Source organism: Cavia porcellus, unplaced genomic scaffold (assembly GCF_034190915.1).
Source record: "Cavia porcellus strain 051 isolate PalLab524CR breed Dunkin Hartley unplaced genomic scaffold, mCavPor4.1 scaffold_6, whole genome shotgun sequence".
NCBI lineage: Eukaryota > Metazoa > Chordata > Mammalia > Rodentia > Caviidae > Cavia > Cavia porcellus.
Window position 1 is genome coordinate 7,950,950 of NW_026947489.1, and position 19,098 is coordinate 7,970,047.

At 43.7% G+C, this 19,098-nt stretch overlaps 1 protein-coding gene across 6 annotated transcripts in view; it reads right to left on the minus strand.

Annotated features, from left to right (window-relative positions):
• Entrep2 (endosomal transmembrane epsin interactor 2) overlaps positions 1-3,603 on the minus strand; it is a 412,216-nt gene extending 408,613 nt beyond the window's left edge. For 5 of the 6 annotated variants that reach the window (XM_063249887.1, XM_063249890.1, XM_063249886.1 and 2 more), the window contains exon 1: positions 3,370-3,603. In XM_063249887.1, coding sequence (XP_063105957.1) covers positions 3,370-3,588 — 219 coding nt within the window. In that variant the 5' untranslated portion in view covers positions 3,589-3,603. The remainder of the gene's footprint in view (positions 1-3,369) is intronic. The other variant, XM_063249891.1, reaches the window with a different exon arrangement.
• Positions 3,604-19,098: the final 15,495 nt, after the last annotated feature.

Genomic DNA, 19,098 nt, shown 5'->3' on the forward strand with positions numbered 1-19,098 from the left:
TTTAGTTATTATGACAAATATATATTGCTTTTGGAGTCTGAAAAAATACAATGGGGTTGCTCTTAAAGCCACACATGCACACACACCTACAGTTAGCTCACAATGCCTTTGTCTTTATCGGCATATGTAATAGGCAATTCACAATGCACTTGTTCGATATCCTGAGCATTAACAAAATTTTATAGTAAAGAATGAAGCTGCTCTTAAGACTTCCTCCAGCTCTCTGCACCCTGTAAACTGTTCATATGTACTGATGGTCAACTCTGGGCACTGATCACGGGGAAACTGAGCCACTGCCTCAGTGCATAGAATGGCCCACCAGGAAACCATCTTAAGGTGTCCTCAAGTGAACGGAATGGGCTGTGCTGCTCTGTGCTGCCTGTAGTCCTCCAGCCAGGCCTGCCTCCCCCTCACCTGTCTCCAGTGCCTCAGTTGAAGCTTGGATCTTAAGCGGCCCTGATTCCCGCACCCTGATTCAGCTTGTTCCATTCTCAGTCCTCATGGTGGTGCTATTGGAAGATAGAGGCCCCGTGGGAGCCCTGGAAGAGGACAGTAGGACCTCAGCCCCTGTCTCTTCCCCTGTTTTTTGCTCCCTGGCCATGAGGTGAGCAGTGCTCCCACCATGATGAGCTGCTTCGCCAAGGATCCAGTGTAACAGGCGATGTAGGTCATTCCCAGCGCACACCACGTAAAAACTAACTACATGTCCAGCACACAGTAAGTGCCCAGTAAGAGTAAATTGTTTTCCTTGGCTGTCATTTTTTTAAAGAGAGGAGGATAGTTTCTAGAGCTGTTTTTCACCATGTGCAATCCACAGAGACAGCCAGGATGACCAGAGACAGCTAAGCAGCACATAGGTCTGCTTTCAACAGAGTCAAGAAAAAGGAATACAGCCCTCAGCCCCACAGCATGGACATCTGTGAAAAAACAGCCGCCCTGCATATCCTTCTTAAAGGAAGAGTCTTACAAGACAGGGAGTGTCACCAATGCCCAGTCCCAGAGGGCAACTTTATGCAGCTCCGGGGAGCCCCCAATCCCTCAAAAACAAACACCCATGGACACTGAAATCCCTCCTGTAAAACTGTGCAGTACGCTCAGGTTACTTATCCTGAGCATAAGTACTTATCCTGAATCCTCCCATATCCTTTAAATCATCTCTAGATGAGTTACCATACCTAACACAACACAAGCCTGTGCAAACAGTTGTTACACTGCTTGTTTAGTGGCTGATTCCCCCGAGAAGTCTGTGTATATTCAGTACAGATGTAGGGTTTTTTCCGGAACATTTTCAATCTTCCGTTGGTTGAATCCACAGAGGCAGATGCGTGGATTTGACAGGCAAGGTGCCCATGTTATCCCCTCATAACAATGCTAACTCCACAAATCTGTCCTGGCATACCTGGGGCCAACCACTCTTTCTGCAAAGGCCATGTGTGGAAAACAGGATATACTGTACTGAATGAATTTTAAAAGTGCTTATGGATGATTAAGTTTGAAGACTGAAAAAAAAAAAAAAACATGAGAAAATAGATGCAAAGCTGGGTAGGTGGGATTTAGAGCCTGGGCAGACTTTACCTGAAAACCTCTAAAATGCACACAGGTTGTGCTTGGCTCCAGAGCCCAGAAAGCTGTGTACACACAGCAGAATTCTCTGGAATTACTTTGAACCACGAATCACAGAAAGCTAGAACTGATAGTTTATAGTGCTTGAAGAGGGTAGCACTGAAAATGAAACCAAATTAACTATTTTGCATATTTAACTCTTTAAACGGAAGTGCAGTAAAGGGGCACTTTTCCTAATTAGCTTTTCTATTGTGGCCCATTAATGTTTCCCATTTTCAGGTTTGTTATTGGAAGGCAGCCTCTTCACAGATCCCTGGTAGTGCTAAGGCTGGCTGGAGAGAGGGGATGCTTTGGGAAGAGCCAGGAAGTGATGCTCCTCCACCAGTCTGCCACCTGTAGGCTGGTTCAGCAGACTGAAACCTCAGTGCCCACTCGCCACACATAAAAACAATGCATATTAAATAATACTAAAAATCGAGCAACAGATGTGCGCAGGCTATATATAGGGGAGCCTCTGAATCACGGCTCCCGCGTGCCTGCCGCCCACCCACTCATAGATTTGAACACTGCAAGCTGTGACCACACACTCTCATTCCTGTTCAGCCTTCCAAGACTGGTCCTCTAATCTGAAAGAAGCTTTGAAAATTAATATTCCCATTAGGATGAACAACCACACCTGTATCGATCGGTGTTTCCAAGGCAGTTTTGCTCGGATCTCCTTTTAGGAGCCAAGCAATGAACTTAAGAGAACAAAGACCATAACAAATAAATAAATAAAGCCAAGCTGGACAAATTTCTTTTTTAATTTCAAAACTCCAGAGCAAATAGCAAACACTGGTTACAAAGGTTTGGTTTGGGTTTCTGTAAGTGGCATTTAAACACACAGTTGCAGTGTAAGCATACAGGATGTGTATCAGAACCATAAGGCAGAGAGTTCCCCTTAACAAGTACCTCTATCTACTCCTCCGCATCTACCCCATTCTCATTTGCCCGTTCTTTACTAATGCAGGAAAAAAGCAATTTTCTTGAAAATGCTACAAAATGCCAAAAACTAACCTCCGGGGGACAATCACTTGTTTAATGGACATTTCCTGATGTCTTTTTCCTACAGAGATTTAGTCACCCAATCAGACTTCTCTGATTTGACTGTCAAGAGCCTGAAAAGCTTTCACCCTTGAGGTCCAGAAGTCAGAAAACACCCCCCCCCTCCGACGCCCCCCACCCCCGCCAGGCCTCAGCTGCGGGTCCCTGTTCCCTCCTCAGACCGTTTGGGGACGGACAGCCCGCTCCCCGAGCCAAGTCAGTGAGTGGCCAGAGGGGGTCGGCAGTCCCAGCTGCACGCACTGAACCCCAACCTAACCTGACACACCGCGCCGCGCGCCCCGTACCCCAGAAAGACCCCGCCAAGGCAAGGCACGCGGGGACGCACAGTTAGGCTGTGGATTCGGTTCCCTCCTTCCCGCGTGGGACGCAGCAGTGAAATCATCCCTGCCCTCGGAGTTCCCGGGGACCCACCGGCCAGGCGCGGACACGCTGGTGGCCGCCGGATCGCTGCCCACGCCGGCCCCGCGAAGGGTGGACGCCTGGCGGTTGCCTCCTCCAAGAAAAGTAACTCCGGGGATCGGCGCAGTCCGGAAGGGAGCGGCGAGGCGGTCCCCGGAGTTCTCCTGACCGGAGTTTGGCAGCTGCGCCCCGCGCTGCAGCCGCCCGACCCCGGCGTCCCAGCGCCGCAGCGCCCCGCGCGCCCGGCCCGCGCCCTCGCCCGCGCCCTCGCCCGCGCCGGTCCCCGCGGCCGCGGGCACTCACCGAGAAGCCGGCCCAGAACGGGCAGGAGTGGCGGACACGGGCCGAGGTGGTGAGCGCCAGGGCGGCGAAGCTGACGGCCACGATGAGGCATCCGAGCGCCATCTGCGTGGCCCCGAGCGCCAGCACGATGCGGGAGCGGCCCGGGCACTCGCGCAGGCGGGACAGGCTGCGGGGCAGCGCGGCGGGGCGCGGGGCGCGGGGCCCCCCGGCCGGAGGCATCGCGCCGGGCGCCGGGACGCTGCCCGCTCCGCCGGCTCCGGACGCGCGCCGCCGCGCTCACAGCCGGTCCGGGGCAAGTTGCGCCGGGCGCGGGCACCGCCTCCCTGCCGGCCGCGGAGGCTGCGGCGGCCGCGCGCCGGGCGCGGGCTGGGGCGGGCGGGGAGCCGGGCGCCCGCAGCCCCCGCCGCTGCCCGCGCCCATGCCTCCGCCGCCGCTCCGCAGGGCCGCCCGCCGCCCGCCCCGCGCGCGCCCCGGCCCGAACGCGGGCGCGAGCCGCCGTCCCCGGGCGCGAGCCCCGCCGCTGGTGCTGGGCCGGGCTGGAGCGGGAGCCGGACGCGGGCGGGCGCCGGGGAGGGCGCCGGGGAGGGCGCAGGTGCGGGGCCTGGTGCTCGCGCCTCCTGCCGGGGCGGCGGCGGCGGATCCGGAGAGGGAGCGGGCACCGCAGCGCGACAAGGGCAAGCACGGCAGCCCCGCCGCGCGGCAGGGGCGTGGGAGTTGGCCCGGGATGGGCGCGCGCGGTGGCCGCGTGGAGCAAGCGGAGGCCACGGGCAGGGGCGCGGAGTGGAGGCTTCCCGCGCTCGGCCCCCACCGCTCGGGCCGGAGCCTGTCTGGAAGCGCAGAAGCCCGGATCCTAGAGGCTGATTTTCCGCAGCCCCAGATTCCCCCAAGCTGCCGGCCACCACTGAGAACTCGGCGTCTTCAGGATTCTGGGGTCACACGGATGTCTCCTTGGGATGTCTCCTATCAACCTTTCCTTTGCAGGGCTTCTCATGCAAGTCAAAAGTTTGGACTTCATACGAAACTGCACAAAACGTATTTAAATAGACAGTAGCATTAATAACCTATCAAGCCATCTCTATTCCCTCTTGCCAACGTGGTTTTAAATAAATATTAGTTGTCCTGAACACCAAAAAAATATTTTCTTGGACGTTTCAGTTGCCTTAATTGCTTCGTCGTAGCCCTGTTGCTGAGACAACCTTGAGACTAACCCTGTTGAAAGGAACTGGACTGACATCTTGAGGCCTGCCCCTGCTCGGAAGGCTAAAGGGATCAGACGCATAAAAAAGGCAAAGTGAGACACAATAAAGGACCTGAAATGGCAGGTCATCTCCCGGGGGCATTCTTCCCGTGGCCGCCTGGCCGGACTCACCAAGTGTCTATTGGATCAGACACACCAGGAGAGTGTCACCCTAGAATATTTCAATTGCCAGTGCTTCAAATTTTACAGTTAGAGATATTGATTCCTTTGGGCCTTGACGAGTCTCTATTAAAATGCAAATTCCCCTTGAAGGGGCAATAGCTCAAGCCTTTATCAGCCAACACCTTACCCGGGCTGGGATTTATTTTCCAATTTAACAGGATGACCAAGGGATGAACAGGGAGTGGGGAATCCCACAGATGGAGTGGCTGACCTCAGAGCGCTGGCCTGTGGCCAAAAGCTGCCTCCTCTAGTTCTTTATGAAATTACTGAACCTCTGTAGGGCATTGTTTAGAGCACTCGGTTACAAATTCCAATTTCCTGGAAGCATTTTCTATCTCGAAATTCACAGGGCAGCACATTTTAAGGTCTTGGAAGGAGACAGGAGCGCGATACTGGAATGCCAAGAAATTAGATTTATATTGCCCTCACCTGCATTGTTCACCCATTCATTCATTCCATCAGAGGTTCACAGTGGGAGCCACTCTCTTAGGCCTTTTGGGGTACCTCATTGGACAAAGCATACAAAATCCTCGCCTTGAGGAACCAGAAGAAAACACAATCAGCATAACAAATCCCGGAGAGTTTATTGATGCATATTAAGAGTTGAAAATATGCTAAATACTCACTGCACATAAGGACAAGCAAAAGCAGAGCACTCTCCAGTATTGGGGAGACTTCCTGTCTCCAGGGGGTGCTTCAGAGATAGAGAAAGGTACAGAGATAGGCAGAGGGAACCGCTCCTCTCCCTTCATTCAGCTATAAACAACACAGCCCTAATGGTTATCTATGGTTAAACTCACGTCAGGATGCCGGGGGCAGCAGATCATGGGCACAGGTGAGAGACAGAATGGGAGGCATCTGGGGCTCAGAGGCACCTGACCCTTTGCATACTGGAAGCTGGAATGATGGGGGTCCCTCCTGCTACTGTCATGTGGTCTTCCATAGACAACATAGCTACTGACTAGGAGGTGTGTGCTTGGCACTTCTTTCCTAGTCATGGGCGAGAACCTGGGCTATTTTTGGCCTGTTCAACTGTGCCACGGCCTGGCAGCACAGCAGATAACTGCACCAAGGCCAAGAGCCACTGGGCCCAGCAGTATGGACATGCTACATGGTGCCCCCACCAAGAAGAGAAACAAACAGATGAGAGATGGGAGACCAGCTTGCATTTCACAGAGCAGAGAATGGATTGAAGGCCCACAGGAGGAGGAGAACTCAGGAGCTGCTGCTGTCAGCTCGGCAAGAGGTGGCAGTGTCTTCAGTTAAGGAAGGATGGCAGAGACACTCAGAACTGGTAGACTTGGGAAACGTTTAGGTGTGGGTGAGCATTTAGGTATGCACAGGAGCCAGCTGTTAGCTTCCAGTGGCCTCCCCCTTTTTAATTAAATGTTACTCCAAAAAAATATGAATAATACAGAAAGAGTGTTCTCAGCGGCAGGAGACTTCAGTGAAGATGGATTCAGAGAAGGCTCTCTCTTCACTGGGAAAGCTGGTTGGGAGGCAGAGGGAGATACTAGGAAGTTAAACTTGCTTTACTGTTTTAAAAATCAAGTCCAGTAGAAAAAGAAATCGTCGAGACAAGTTTAACAGTTTGATTGAACACAGAATTATTTGTGAATCAGGCAGCCTCAGAACCACAGAGAGCCAGAGATTCTGCTCCTTGGGCTCAAATGGGAAGCCAAAAAGAAGACAAAGAAGGAAAAGGAGGAGGAGGAGGAGAAAAAAGAAAGAAAGAAGGAAGGAAAGAAAAGTATAAATGGTGAACAAAGAGACTGGTCACTTAAAAGGAGTTTCCCAGGCCAGGTATGGTGATATACATTTGTAATCCCAGCACTTGGGAGGCTGAGGCAGGAGGATCACTGAGAATTTGAGGACAAGATAAGCTACATAGTAAATTCAAGGCCAACTTGCACTGCATAGCAAGACCTTGTCTCAAAAAAAAAAAATACTTTACATAAAGGTCACAGCAGAGGAAACCTTACAATGTGAACAAAAGTTGGCGTATCTGTGGACATGGCTATTCTCCTGATTTCTCAGTCAGATAAACAACTGATCTCAGTCAGACAAAGCCTCAGCTTTAGCAGGACTCCATTCGGGTTTGGTCTGGTGCTTTATAGAATTTTTAATCCTGTTGTGTTAACTGGAGGTTCACTGTAGCAACTCGTGTTACCATGATGAACAGCTGGAATTTGGAGGTAAGGAGAGCTGAAGTGAGTTAATTCCGTGGAAGTGACCCATGGAAGGAGAGGAAAAAAAGAAGGGAAGGGAGGGAGGGTGCGTTTACCCATCTGGCTCTGTTCAGACAGTTCACTACTGCCTTTGGTCCTTAAGGAGTTTTTCCCTTATAAATGAATTTTAATAATAGGACACAGTATTATAGCAGGTTCTGGGGGCCCCGACCTACATATGGCAGCATTTTCTTCTCTAGATCAGACAGGATTAAGACATTGTTCTTTTGGGGCAGAGACAGAACTGAGGGCCATAAGCACACTAGGAAATGCTTTACCCCTGAGCTATCTGCCCAGTCTGAGACCGTCATTCTCAAAGCAAGACAGCATCTGAGCTCTTGCTCTAAGGAAGGTTGTGTGTCTCCTTGTACCATGCGCAGATGAGTAATGTTTGCAGATGTCTCACTGACCGTGCATCTGATTCAGACTTTTGTTCTTTGTGACATGCACATCTCCATGCGTGGATAAGAAATAATCATGTCCCTTTGTGCCTTGTCTAAGCAAGAAGGAAGTTGTACCTGAATATCATGAACTCTGCTTCTGGAGAAGTAAAAAGGAAGAACTTGTCTCCTAAGGAATAGCTAGCTGCTTCTGCCAAAGGGAACTTAGATGCCAAAAGAAACATTTTTGAAATTATCTTCTTAAAAGTATCAAGGAATTCTGGAGATAATGAGGAACAGCAAGTCAAGATCCAGGAGGTAAGGAATCCAGAGAGCTGCGGATGTCACAGCGATAGAAAGATGAATCCTGGGTCTGCCGGGGTCCTGAACAAAACAGCCCCCTGCCTGGAGAGGGAGCCCCAATGGCCAGAGCACAGAAGCAAGGGAATGAACCAACATTTCCTCTGGTTCAAGTGTGCAGAAACCCCAGCCCCAATCCTGGGTTAAAGGAATCTTGCATTACACAAACTTCTAGGAGATGGCAGAAGCAACAGCAATCCTTCTCCGGAAAAAGATAACATCATCCAAGGTCTCACATTATTTCTATAAATTCATTCTCTCAAAAGGATAAGGCATGAATACAGAAAACAGTAACAAAAGGCTTAAATCTTTCCCTCAAGAACAAGAATGTGACCAATTTCTTCTATTCAACATGGTACTGGTTCCAGCCACAACAATTAGACAAAAGAAAATAATAACCTTCTGGGAGAACATGGCGGACAGATAGCGGCAGCTACGGAGGCTCTCTGAGAGACCCAGCTTAGAATCCAGGAATGGTGCGGAGTGAGGAATCCTAAGCAAGAGGAGATATATCCTGCTGACCCAAGAACGAACTGGGCTGAGAGAAACCAACTGGGAATGCAATCCTGGTGCTATAACAGGAACAGAAAAGCCTCAGCATGGAAGCTGGAGCTCGCGCCATTGGAAGCCTCGATTTGGGTTTCCTGCCGCCGCTGCTGCGTCTGAATCAGCTCAGCAGGGAGAGAGACGCGCGGAAGCTCTGAGAACGGGAATTGGTGAATGGAGTTGAGAGTGGGATGATCAGGGAGCCATGCATCGACCTGTGTGAGGGAAACTGGGACTCTTCCACAGTCTAGGAGGCTCCAACAGAGGACATTCTGGGACCGGGCAGACTTGTGGGAACAGGGCGCTGTAGTGACTTCAGTCACATATCCCCCTCTCAAGCAGGATTGGTGAGCAGTGCCTAGCCTACATGACGCTGCTGGCTGAGACCCAGTAGGCTAGCACAACCCAGGTCCCAGTACCTGAAGGTAGATTGACCTGGAGTGACGGGCCCCGCATAGGCTGCCTGGTCTGTAACTTCCTGGTGCGCTGCAGTGAGCGGGAACACCCAGCTGGCGCAATTCAAACAGACTGTGGCCGACAGGGAAGGAAGCTGGGCCTCCTATATATGCTTGTATTTAAGGAACAAAGAATATGGGAAGAGGGGAAAACAAGAAAGGGTCCTTGGCCCCCAATCCTGAGAAATAGGCAATAGCAGACATAGAACCAATAGACATAAAGCGCTATCTCCAGAGCCTCATAGATGAGTTCAGAAATGAAGTTATTAATGACCTGAAACAAGACATAAGCAGAATAGTTAGAGAAATGCTAAGCGCTACCCAAGAAAAAACAGATGGTGGAATGGATGAACAGAAAAAAAGGGCAGAATTGTTTGATGGAGAAAATAGAGAAAACATAGAATATGTGAAGCAGGTTCAATGAGATTACCAGGAAACTAAAAACTCTATCGAAAGCTGGCATAACAGCTTGAAAGAAACTAAGGATAGATTATCTGAACTGGAGGACAGATTTGTAACATGGGAGCATGAAATCAAAAACTTCTTAAAAATAACAAAGAAACAGCAATGATACAAAGGCTAGAAGATGATAAGAGGATCTATAGCGTAAGAATAAAGAACATAAAAGAAGAAGTAGGGACACAAACAAATGAACTACAAAAGCTACTCGCAGAAATAATCCAGGAAAATTTTCCTAATTTAGCAAAAGGTAAAGATATTCAGATGTGTGAGGCATACAAGACCCCAGCCACCTACAACCCAAACAGAGCTACACCCAGGCATACAGTAATCAAAATTCCAGAAATCCAATATAAGAACAGAATATTAAAAGCTGTCAAAGACAAGAAACAGACCACTTACAAGGGAACACCCATCAGAATTACAGCAGACTTCTCGGCACAAACCATCAAATCATGAAGAGCGTGGGGGGAAATAATTCAAGCTTTGAAAGATAATAACCTCCATCCAAGATTGATATATCCTGCACAACTATCCCTGGAAATTGATGGAAAAACAAGGTGCTTCCAGAATAAAGAGGAACTAGGGGAATATGCAACCACCAATTCAACTCTACAGAGAATACTGCAGGATATTCTAAAAAAGAAAAATATGAAGAATCCAGAAATAGTGGCAGAGAGGCCACAAAGAATGGAGCAGAAAACAAAATGAAGAAGACAAACTGACAACTAATGACAGAAAAAGAGCTCAACAGAAATGAGGCAGAGAAGAATGGATGATAGGAACAGCTATTTTGGAGAAAACGACGTCATAATAGGTAATGCTGATTTAATATCATCTTGTTTTGAAGTCCCATCAAGCTTTTGTTCTTCTGTCTCCATAGGTCTTAACATGTTGCATCTTATTGGATTTTATTATATGTGATAGTATAAACAAAAACTTTTATAGACAAGGAGATTATACAGAAACCATTGTTCATTTTCTATTAGTTGATTCTAAATACCCTGTAATACTGTCATTCTCTTGAATGGTTTTACATTGTTTTGATATATTTGATGCTACAGTATACAAAGTTATACTCAAAGATTTCAAGGAAAGAGACAATATGGTAACTACTTTTACGTCAGGATTATCTTGTGGTGAAACACTATTTTGCTTAAATGGTTATGTTTTGATCTGTGCTGTTTTGTTGTTATGCCCTCTTTTATCTCAATCTCCATTTTATTATTTACTTTTTTATTTTTATCCTTTTAATTAAGGGAAAAATAAATTTAAAAAGCAGGATATATTGTAGTAACCCACTTTGATTTTCTGTTAACTTTATTTGAAGCCCTGTATTGCTCTCACCATCTTGTTTTGACTGATGTCCCTCTACTCTGTTTTGCTTGATAGTACCAGTTTCGAAAGTTTAGACAACAGCTGTGAAGATAGTGGGATTCATTATGATGCCCATTCTGGTTGACTACTATCTACTTTTGAAGACCTGTAATGTCTCCAATGTTTTGGTTCTGTTGGTTTCATTCTTTACTGTTTTATTCAGTTTTATTATAACTGATGATATAGGCAATTCTTTTTTAAGATAGTGGGAGGCATTATGGTAACCATTGTTGATCACCTTGTATTATGTTTTTACATTATCTATTTTGTCCACCCTTTTGATTTGACCGACTCTGTTCTGTTATGTCACATTTGGTTTTACTTTCTTCCAAAAAAGTAATAAGAACCGTGGGAGCAATAAAACCCAAAAAGTGTAATAGTCATTGTACAAAAGAGAGGAAAAGAAAGTGCTCTAAATGATATAACTGCATGTATATTTAAGTGTATAAGATAGACAATGATATTATGGAGTTTTGTTGGATCATTGAACAGAACTGTTTGCAGTCTCACTGTTTGAATGTCCACTTTGTATGCTTTAATTTTGTAGCTTGAACAAATATTTCTAAGATGACAATATGTAATCCATTAACTAGTGATTTCCTACTGTTTATTTTTTTTCTGAAATTCTGTATAACTTGTACCTTTTTTCTGCTTTTTTTTCTTTTTCTCCTTAAATAAAATTTTTAAAAAAGAAAATAATAACCTTCAAAATTGGAAAAGAAGGAATAAAGTGTTTCTGTTAAAAAATAACGTAATGTTATACATTTTAAAAATCCACAAAAAAACTGCTACAACTAATAAAGTAAGCAAAATTATAAGGTGCAAGACCAACACCCCAAAATGTATTCTGATTCTAAACGCTGCAATGAACAATCTAGAAGAGGAAAGTAATAAAGCATGTCCAGTTATAGCAACATGTAAAAGAACGAAATGCCTGGGAGTAAATTTAAGGAGACTTTTATATCAAAAATCACAAAACATCTGAGAGAAAATATAAACCTAAGTCAGTAAAAAGACCTGTGTGCATGGAGAAGAATACGGTATCAAGATGTCAGTACTCAAAGTGGTCTACACATTCCACAGCATCTCTGTCAGAACTCTAAGATCTTGCCCTTTTTATTGAAGTTTATTGGTACAGTTTAGGGATTCACAATGACCCTACTCATTAGTGGGAATTCATATCTGCACCTGACGTATCTTGGTTCCTCTTTTTTCTCCACTTCATGTCCTTTTCAAAGCCCCTTTCCTTTCCTGTTCACAGAGCGGTTTTCATTTTCTCCTTCCCTCATTTTTTCGTTCCCTTCCTTCCTTTGTCCTCCCCTTTCCAATTTCCCTTTTCCTTTTCTTCTTCCTATTTCACAATCCCTGGTGCACATTTATGTTCCTATTTACATCTCACTCCAGAAAGAATGGCTTTGATCAAGAAAACAACTAATAACAAATCCTGGTGGGGCTGTGGGGAAGAGGAACCCTTCTCCACTGTTGGTGGGAGCACAGACTGGTGCAACCACTGTGGAAGTCAGCGTGGAGAGTGTTCAAAAATCTAGGATTGGACATACTATTTGACTCAGCTATTCTTCTTCTGGGTATCTTCCCAGAAGAATTAAAAGCATCATACCGTAGCAATATATATGCACCCATGTTTATAGTGGCATGGTTTGTAATGGCTAAATCTGGAGGCAACCCAAGTGCCCATCAACCAATGCATGAATGAAAAAGATGTGGTTTTTGTTTATATAATGGCATATTAGTCATAGAAAGATAAAATTGAGACATTTAGTAAATGGCCCTTGAGACCAGACTCTTAAGTGAAATACATTTGACACACATATATAAATGTTGCATTACCACCAGAGAGCTGGTGTGAGAAATTGAAAATGTAAATAAAAACAAAACATTGTTTTACAGAAATGGAAATTCCAGTCCTAAAATTCATATGAAATTGCAAAGGCTAGGGGCTGGGGATTTAGCTCAGCGGCATAAGCACCTGCCTTGCAAGCAGGTGGTCGTGAGTTCGATCCCTGGTACTGATAAAAAGAGGAAAAAAATTGAAAAAAAAAGAAATTGCAAAGGCTACAAATTTCAGGTTTCCATACATACTCTGAAGTTACAGTGATCAAAATGATGGGATACTGTCCAGAGGATAAACACACAGACAATGGGAGCAGATTTGAGGGCCCAGAAATAAGTCCATACATCCAACACCAATTGACTTTTGATGAGGGTGCTAAGTCCATTCAATCGGAGAAAAGTAATCTTTTCAACCAGTGGGCCAGGGACAACTGGATTAGTATATGCAGAGGAAAATGTTGGACCCCAAAGTTCAACACATACAAAAACTAATTCAAAAAGACTTAAAGATCTAACTCAGAGCAAAAAGTATAAACTCTTAGAAGAAAACACTGGCATAAAACGTTATGGCCCTGAGTCTTGGATCTGTGCTTGTGGGTTCTTATATATGTGCTATAATTTGGGTGTTGGCTGTTCCCAAAAGGGCCACGGGGCATTACCAAGCAGTGGTGGAACTTTGGAAGGCGGGCCCTAGCAGGTCTCTAGATAATGAGAAGTGTGTCCTCAAAGGTGATCATGGCATCCAGAACCCTTCCTCTTTCTTTGTCTTCCTAACCATGAGGTGAGTGATTTATTTGCCATGTAAGCCATATGCATGATCTCAGAGCACTGTGTGTCTTGGATTGAAACCTGTACAGTGAGATAAAATGTAACTTTTCTCTTTATAAACTAGTTATCTCAGGTATTTCACTACAGTAACAGAAAACTGAGTAAGGCAGTATGACCACAAAAGAATGAGCAATAATACGAAAGTAGATAAATTATATTAAAAGTAGAAACTTTGTGCATTCAAGAAGATGAAGCCCTGATGGCAGCAAATGTTGGCAAGGGTACGTGCATTGCTGGTGGGAATGTAAAATGATGTAGTCATGGAAAACGGTACATGGTTTCTTCAAAAAAGTCAAATACTGAAAAAGTTTGTGAACCAGAAATTATACTTTTGGGGATATACCCCAAAGAACTGAAAGTAGAAACTCTAAGAAGTAATTATACACCCATATTCATAGTATTATTCACAACAGCCAAAAGGCAGAAACAACCTGAATGTCCATTGATGAATGAGTGGATAAATAAAATATGATATGTAATGCACATATTATTTATTCACTTTAAAAGGAAAAGAATTCTGACCCAGGATACAACATAAAGGATATGAAGCTAAAGGAAATAAACCAGTTACTGAAGGACACAATGTTGTCTGATTCTATTTCTATGGGATATTTAGAGTATGTTTAGAGTTAGTATGTTAGAGTATGGTTAGAGTATGTTATGGTTCATACATTGTGTCAATTGAGAAGTTTAGAAATTTAACTAAGAGACTCAGCAGGGAGCCAAGATCCCTAGTTTGTAAACATCCTCAGTCTCAGCAAGAGGAGGGCACCAGATGTGGCCCGAGCTACACCTGCCCTAAGGGGTGGTAGCCTGCTTACAATGTAAAAAAGGAAAACAAGCTCCTTCTCCATCATCTGTGCTCTTTTGCTCCTTATTTAGTTGTCTTCTGCTATCTTAAAGTGTTGCCCCTGTGCCAGGCCACCCTGCCTTGGAGCCAGCTGACTAGGGACTGAAACCTCCACAAACTGTAAGCTAAATAAACCTTTCTTTCCATCTTTTGGTGTGTCAGGTATTTTGTCCCAGCAGTGAGAGAAAAGTAGCCAAGATACTCAGAACGATAAAAACTAGGATAGTGGTTGCCAGTGGCCAGAGGGAAAGGGATGGGGAGTTAGTGCTCAATGGCCACAGTTTCAAATGGGGAAGATGAAAACCTTCTGAGTATGGGTCATGGTGATGGCTGCAGGATAATGTGAATTATACCTGATGCCACAGAATTGCTCACTTAAAATGACTAAAATAATAGCAGATATGTTATGTGTATTCTCCCACAATAAGATAAAACATAAGGCATGCTACTTCGTATCCACTGGGATGGTTATAATGCAAAAAAAGAAAAGAGTGTGTGTTGGGGAGAATGTGAACAATGCTGATGGAAATGTAAATGGTGCAGATAGAAAATAGTCCCGCAGTTCCTGCACACTAGACATAGTATTATCACAGGACCGAGTACTCTCCATCCTAGGTACAGTATACACCCAAAGGAACTGAGAACAGTGCCTGGAGCAGGGACCCATCCACAATGACCGTGATCCTCATCACCAACTCTGCAGCACATTTGACCAGAAGATCGCAACTCTAGGGGCAGAAGGTCCAGAAATCTCTAGACTTGGATAGAGAAAAGTACACCGAACTCTGACTGGACTCTGTCCTTTGGGTTTAAATGTCTGTCTTTTTGCTGTCAGCATAACTAAGTGAAAATTGAGTGCAGAGAGAAGAGGTTCCATTTTGACAAGCCTTGAAATACTTATTACTTCATAGCTCTGTGATGAGATTTAAATTATATCATGAATATAGAAAAGGATTTTGCAAATAGTAAAGCCCTTTATGCATGCTGGCTGGCATTATTCCATTGTAGTGAGTCCCTTACAGCAAAGGCCGGTCTCATTCACACATGCCATCCTCTAATTCACCTGGACTAGTCCCGAGCAGATAGTGGTATTCAATTACTATTTATTCAATTTATTTCTGTATCCTAATCTCCATATTAAAATGGAAAATTTTTAACACTTCTCAGCTACTACTGACTTGAATCCCCCGAGAAATAAATGTTGCTGGATTATACAGGAAAAGTTATGAGGCTAAGGAGGCACTTCCAGTTAAGCTGATTCAACTTGCGTTATTAAATCGGATTATTAGAAACCTACGTATTCTAATGATTTCATTAGAATAAGCAGTTATTCATATTCATTCACACTGACTCAAATAAAATGAAACAAATGTTTTGCCTTTAGGGAAAAGTGATCAAAGTCATGAGCCAAGCCACATGAGATCTGATAATTCTCATCCATCAACCAAACAGAAGATAATGAAGTAAAATTTATCATTTGATTTTGAAGTATGAGAGTCACCTTCAACCACAACTCTACTGCAACATTATTTAAAAGTAAGATGCAAAATTAAAACACTTTTCTTAGTCTCTGGGCCAATAAACACTAGGATTCATTAATGTCAAGTGTACAATTGGCCCACTTTTTCATAGCAACAGTGGAGGAGAAGCAAGTTGCTAAAACATAATTGTGAGGGGAATGTTTTGTCCTTATTGACCCAGTAAGCTCCGTAGAAGCCTGCATTGGTCCAGCAAAACCAGCCTCTCTCTCCATGTTTCCCTATGCTTTGCTCCACAAAAATACTGGCCTTTCTCTTTTAAAGAGTTTGGACATCCCTGCAGTACTCGTGCTGAGAATGAACTTATTTGTCTCCTTTGCAAATTTAATCCTTCCCTGAAGGGTTTTCTCACACGTAAGTCAGAAGAGTGGGTGAAGCAGAAATGCTGTGTCAGCTGCCTCAGTGTCCAGGCACACACTCCAGCCCGCTTCCTCCTGAAGTGATCATTGTACCTACCTTGTGAGTTCCTTGTGCAAATTAAGCGACTTAATAGAGTACTTCCCTCTTCCGGTCAGGTGTAGCACTCACAAAATCTCCTTGGGCTTTTGCACAGGTTGAGGATATTTACAAAGTAAGAACAGTGACTCCTGGCTGAGTCTCTGAGTTAAAGTTCTGAACTTCTCAAGCTGACACAATGTATCAACCATAATAGAAGTGAAATGTAATTGGATGCATGTGGTACTTTTTTGTTTCACTAACATTGCAGGTCTAGGGCCAGGGGTCTGATCATAGGTTCAGGGGATAGTGGTACACAGGGTGGCATCTCCGGAGTGATCTCCTTCTGAGGAATATAGCCATTGTTGAGTCCCTAAGGTCTTGTTTTGGAGGTCCTATATTGTTTCCATTGTTTTGTTGGGCTGGATTTTATTCTTTTTGCCTTGTTTGACTATGTCACATCTGACGGCAGGAGTAGGTCTCACACTCTTCCACTGGCTCACCCTCTGGGATGCAATGGAGGAGGCCCAGATCTCAAAGCCAGTTCTTCCACCAGCCTGACCTTGGGGATGTAATGGAGAAGCGCAGAGCCTGAACTCACTGTCCTCCAGCTGGCCCACCCTCTGGGACGCTTGACCCAGCAAAGGTGCCACATAACATCAACCGTCACAATGATGAAACTTTTAAAAAGACATAAACCAATGAAAAGTTATACTATATTCATTGATTAGAAAATTCAACATAGTAAAGATGTCCATTGTCCCCACATAGTACTATAGGTTGGGTCAGTGCAATTCCTATCAAAAACCAGGAAGGATTTTTTCGATATAAACAAATTTATTTTTAAATTTGCAAAAAAGCAGGCTCTAGAATAGCTAAAACTTACCCTAAAAAAAGAATAACAAATATGGAGTGATTATCCTATGTTAAGGCTTACTATAGAGGTTAGTAATCAAAATATTGCCAGACTGGCCACACAGGAAACACATAGTTCAAAACAATGAAGTGAAGAACCCAAAAATAGTCCTCAAATGTAAGCCCGACTGATTTTTGATAAGGTAAAAAAGCAATTAAATTCGGGGGAAAATCATCTTTCAACAAATGGTGCTGGAGAAATTGGACATCCGTTAAAAAGAAAAAAAGTGAAATGACTTTAATTTAAACCTCACACCCAATCACAATTAAGCCAAAAAGCATCGTGTGCAGATTTAAATGTGAAACAGAGATAAAAGAAATGATTTGGGAAGTAAAGGCTAAACTAAAAAATGTATGGGAGTAAATAGATACAATAAAAATAATAACAAGTAATAGAAAGTAAAAGGAAGAAATATTTAACATCATAAAGGTATGAAAGAAGAAAGATTTGAGAGACAGAAAGGCAGGAGAGAAAGTGTGAGCTATTTTAAGTGTATTAATGATCAAATATATGACTAAAAGAAGGAAAACCAGGAGGAAAGGAGAGCAAAATGGTCAAGATGTCACATGTATATGTACCAATCCTCAAAGTGATTACAAGTATGTGCTGCAGACTTATATGAACAATAAAAAACATAAAAATTAAAAATAAATGCAAGAGTGCATGGCCATGAGCTATCTCATTACTTAAAATCTTGCTGGAGGAAAGTGGGCAAATGTAACCTATTTTACGTTATGCTGTAATTCTTAATGAATTCTATCTGGAATTCAATGCACTGATCCCTGAATGCAATAAATTCATCAATATAGCAGAAAAAGGAAGGCAACAAAGTAAACATTAAACACTAAAGTTCAAGAAAATAATCCTGAATTTTTTAAAGAATTGAAATTATATATTAAAGGATACTTTTTACCACATCAGGATGATGATGCCCAAAATGTATTGTAATAAAGGTCCTGGAATTTAAAGAAAAAGAAAAGAGCCCTTAGACACTGAAATTAAAGTGTAAGCAGCTTTTAAAGGAAGCAAAGCAATGGACAATAATTTGTTGTGCCAGAAAAATGGTAAGGAAGCATTGTAAAGGTAATAAAAATAAAATGTCACTCAAAGAGTTTATATTTAGTAAAGCTGACTTGCAATTATAAAGGCACAGAAAACTGTCATTGGTGTGCAAAAACTCGGGCAGTTTTTTCCCCTACAAACTCTTCCTGAAGATCTTATTAGTTAATAAACTTTCAAAAATTAAAATAACTAGAGAGACAGATGGTGAGCATTGTGTATATGGCTCTGTTATAGCTAAGTTTAAATGAAGGCTCTGCCTCACATCATTATACAAAATTGATCTCAAAACGCATGACAGACTTAACATAAAAGCAAACACTGTTACGCTCTTTGAAGAAACAACAGGTGTACATGTATCTGACCTTGGATTACAAAATGATTTCTTGGTCATGACATCGGAATGCCACGCTAACAAAGGGAAAAAATAAATGAATGGGGTTTCATCAAAAATAAAAACTTTCATCGAGAACACAATCAAGAAAATGAGAAAACATTGCTCTACAGACAGGGAGAGAATATTTGTAAATCAGGTGCTTGTTAAAGGTCCAGTACCCTGGGGCTGGAGATTTAGCTCAGCGGCATAAGTGCCTGCCTTGCAAGCAGGCAGTCGTGAGTTTGATCCCCGGTACCAATAAAAAGGAAAAAGACAGACAGACACACACACACACACAAAAAGTCCAGTACCCAGTAAAAAAAAATATATACTTGCAACTCAACCATAACTAAATTACTCAATTAAAAGATAAGCAAAGGATCTAAATTGACACTTCTCCAATGAAAGAAAGAAATGACCAAGAAAGTAATCAAAACCAATATCTTTAAGAGATTTCTGACCTCCAATTTCATTACAGCATTACTCAGAACTGCCAAGACATAGAATTAACCTGTGTCTTTTAATAGGTGAATGGATAAAGAAAATGTGATACATATAGATAGGCAGATAGAGTAGATAGATAGAATGATAGATAGATGATAGGAATATTTTTCAGCCATAACAATTAAGGAAGTCTCACCATTATAACAA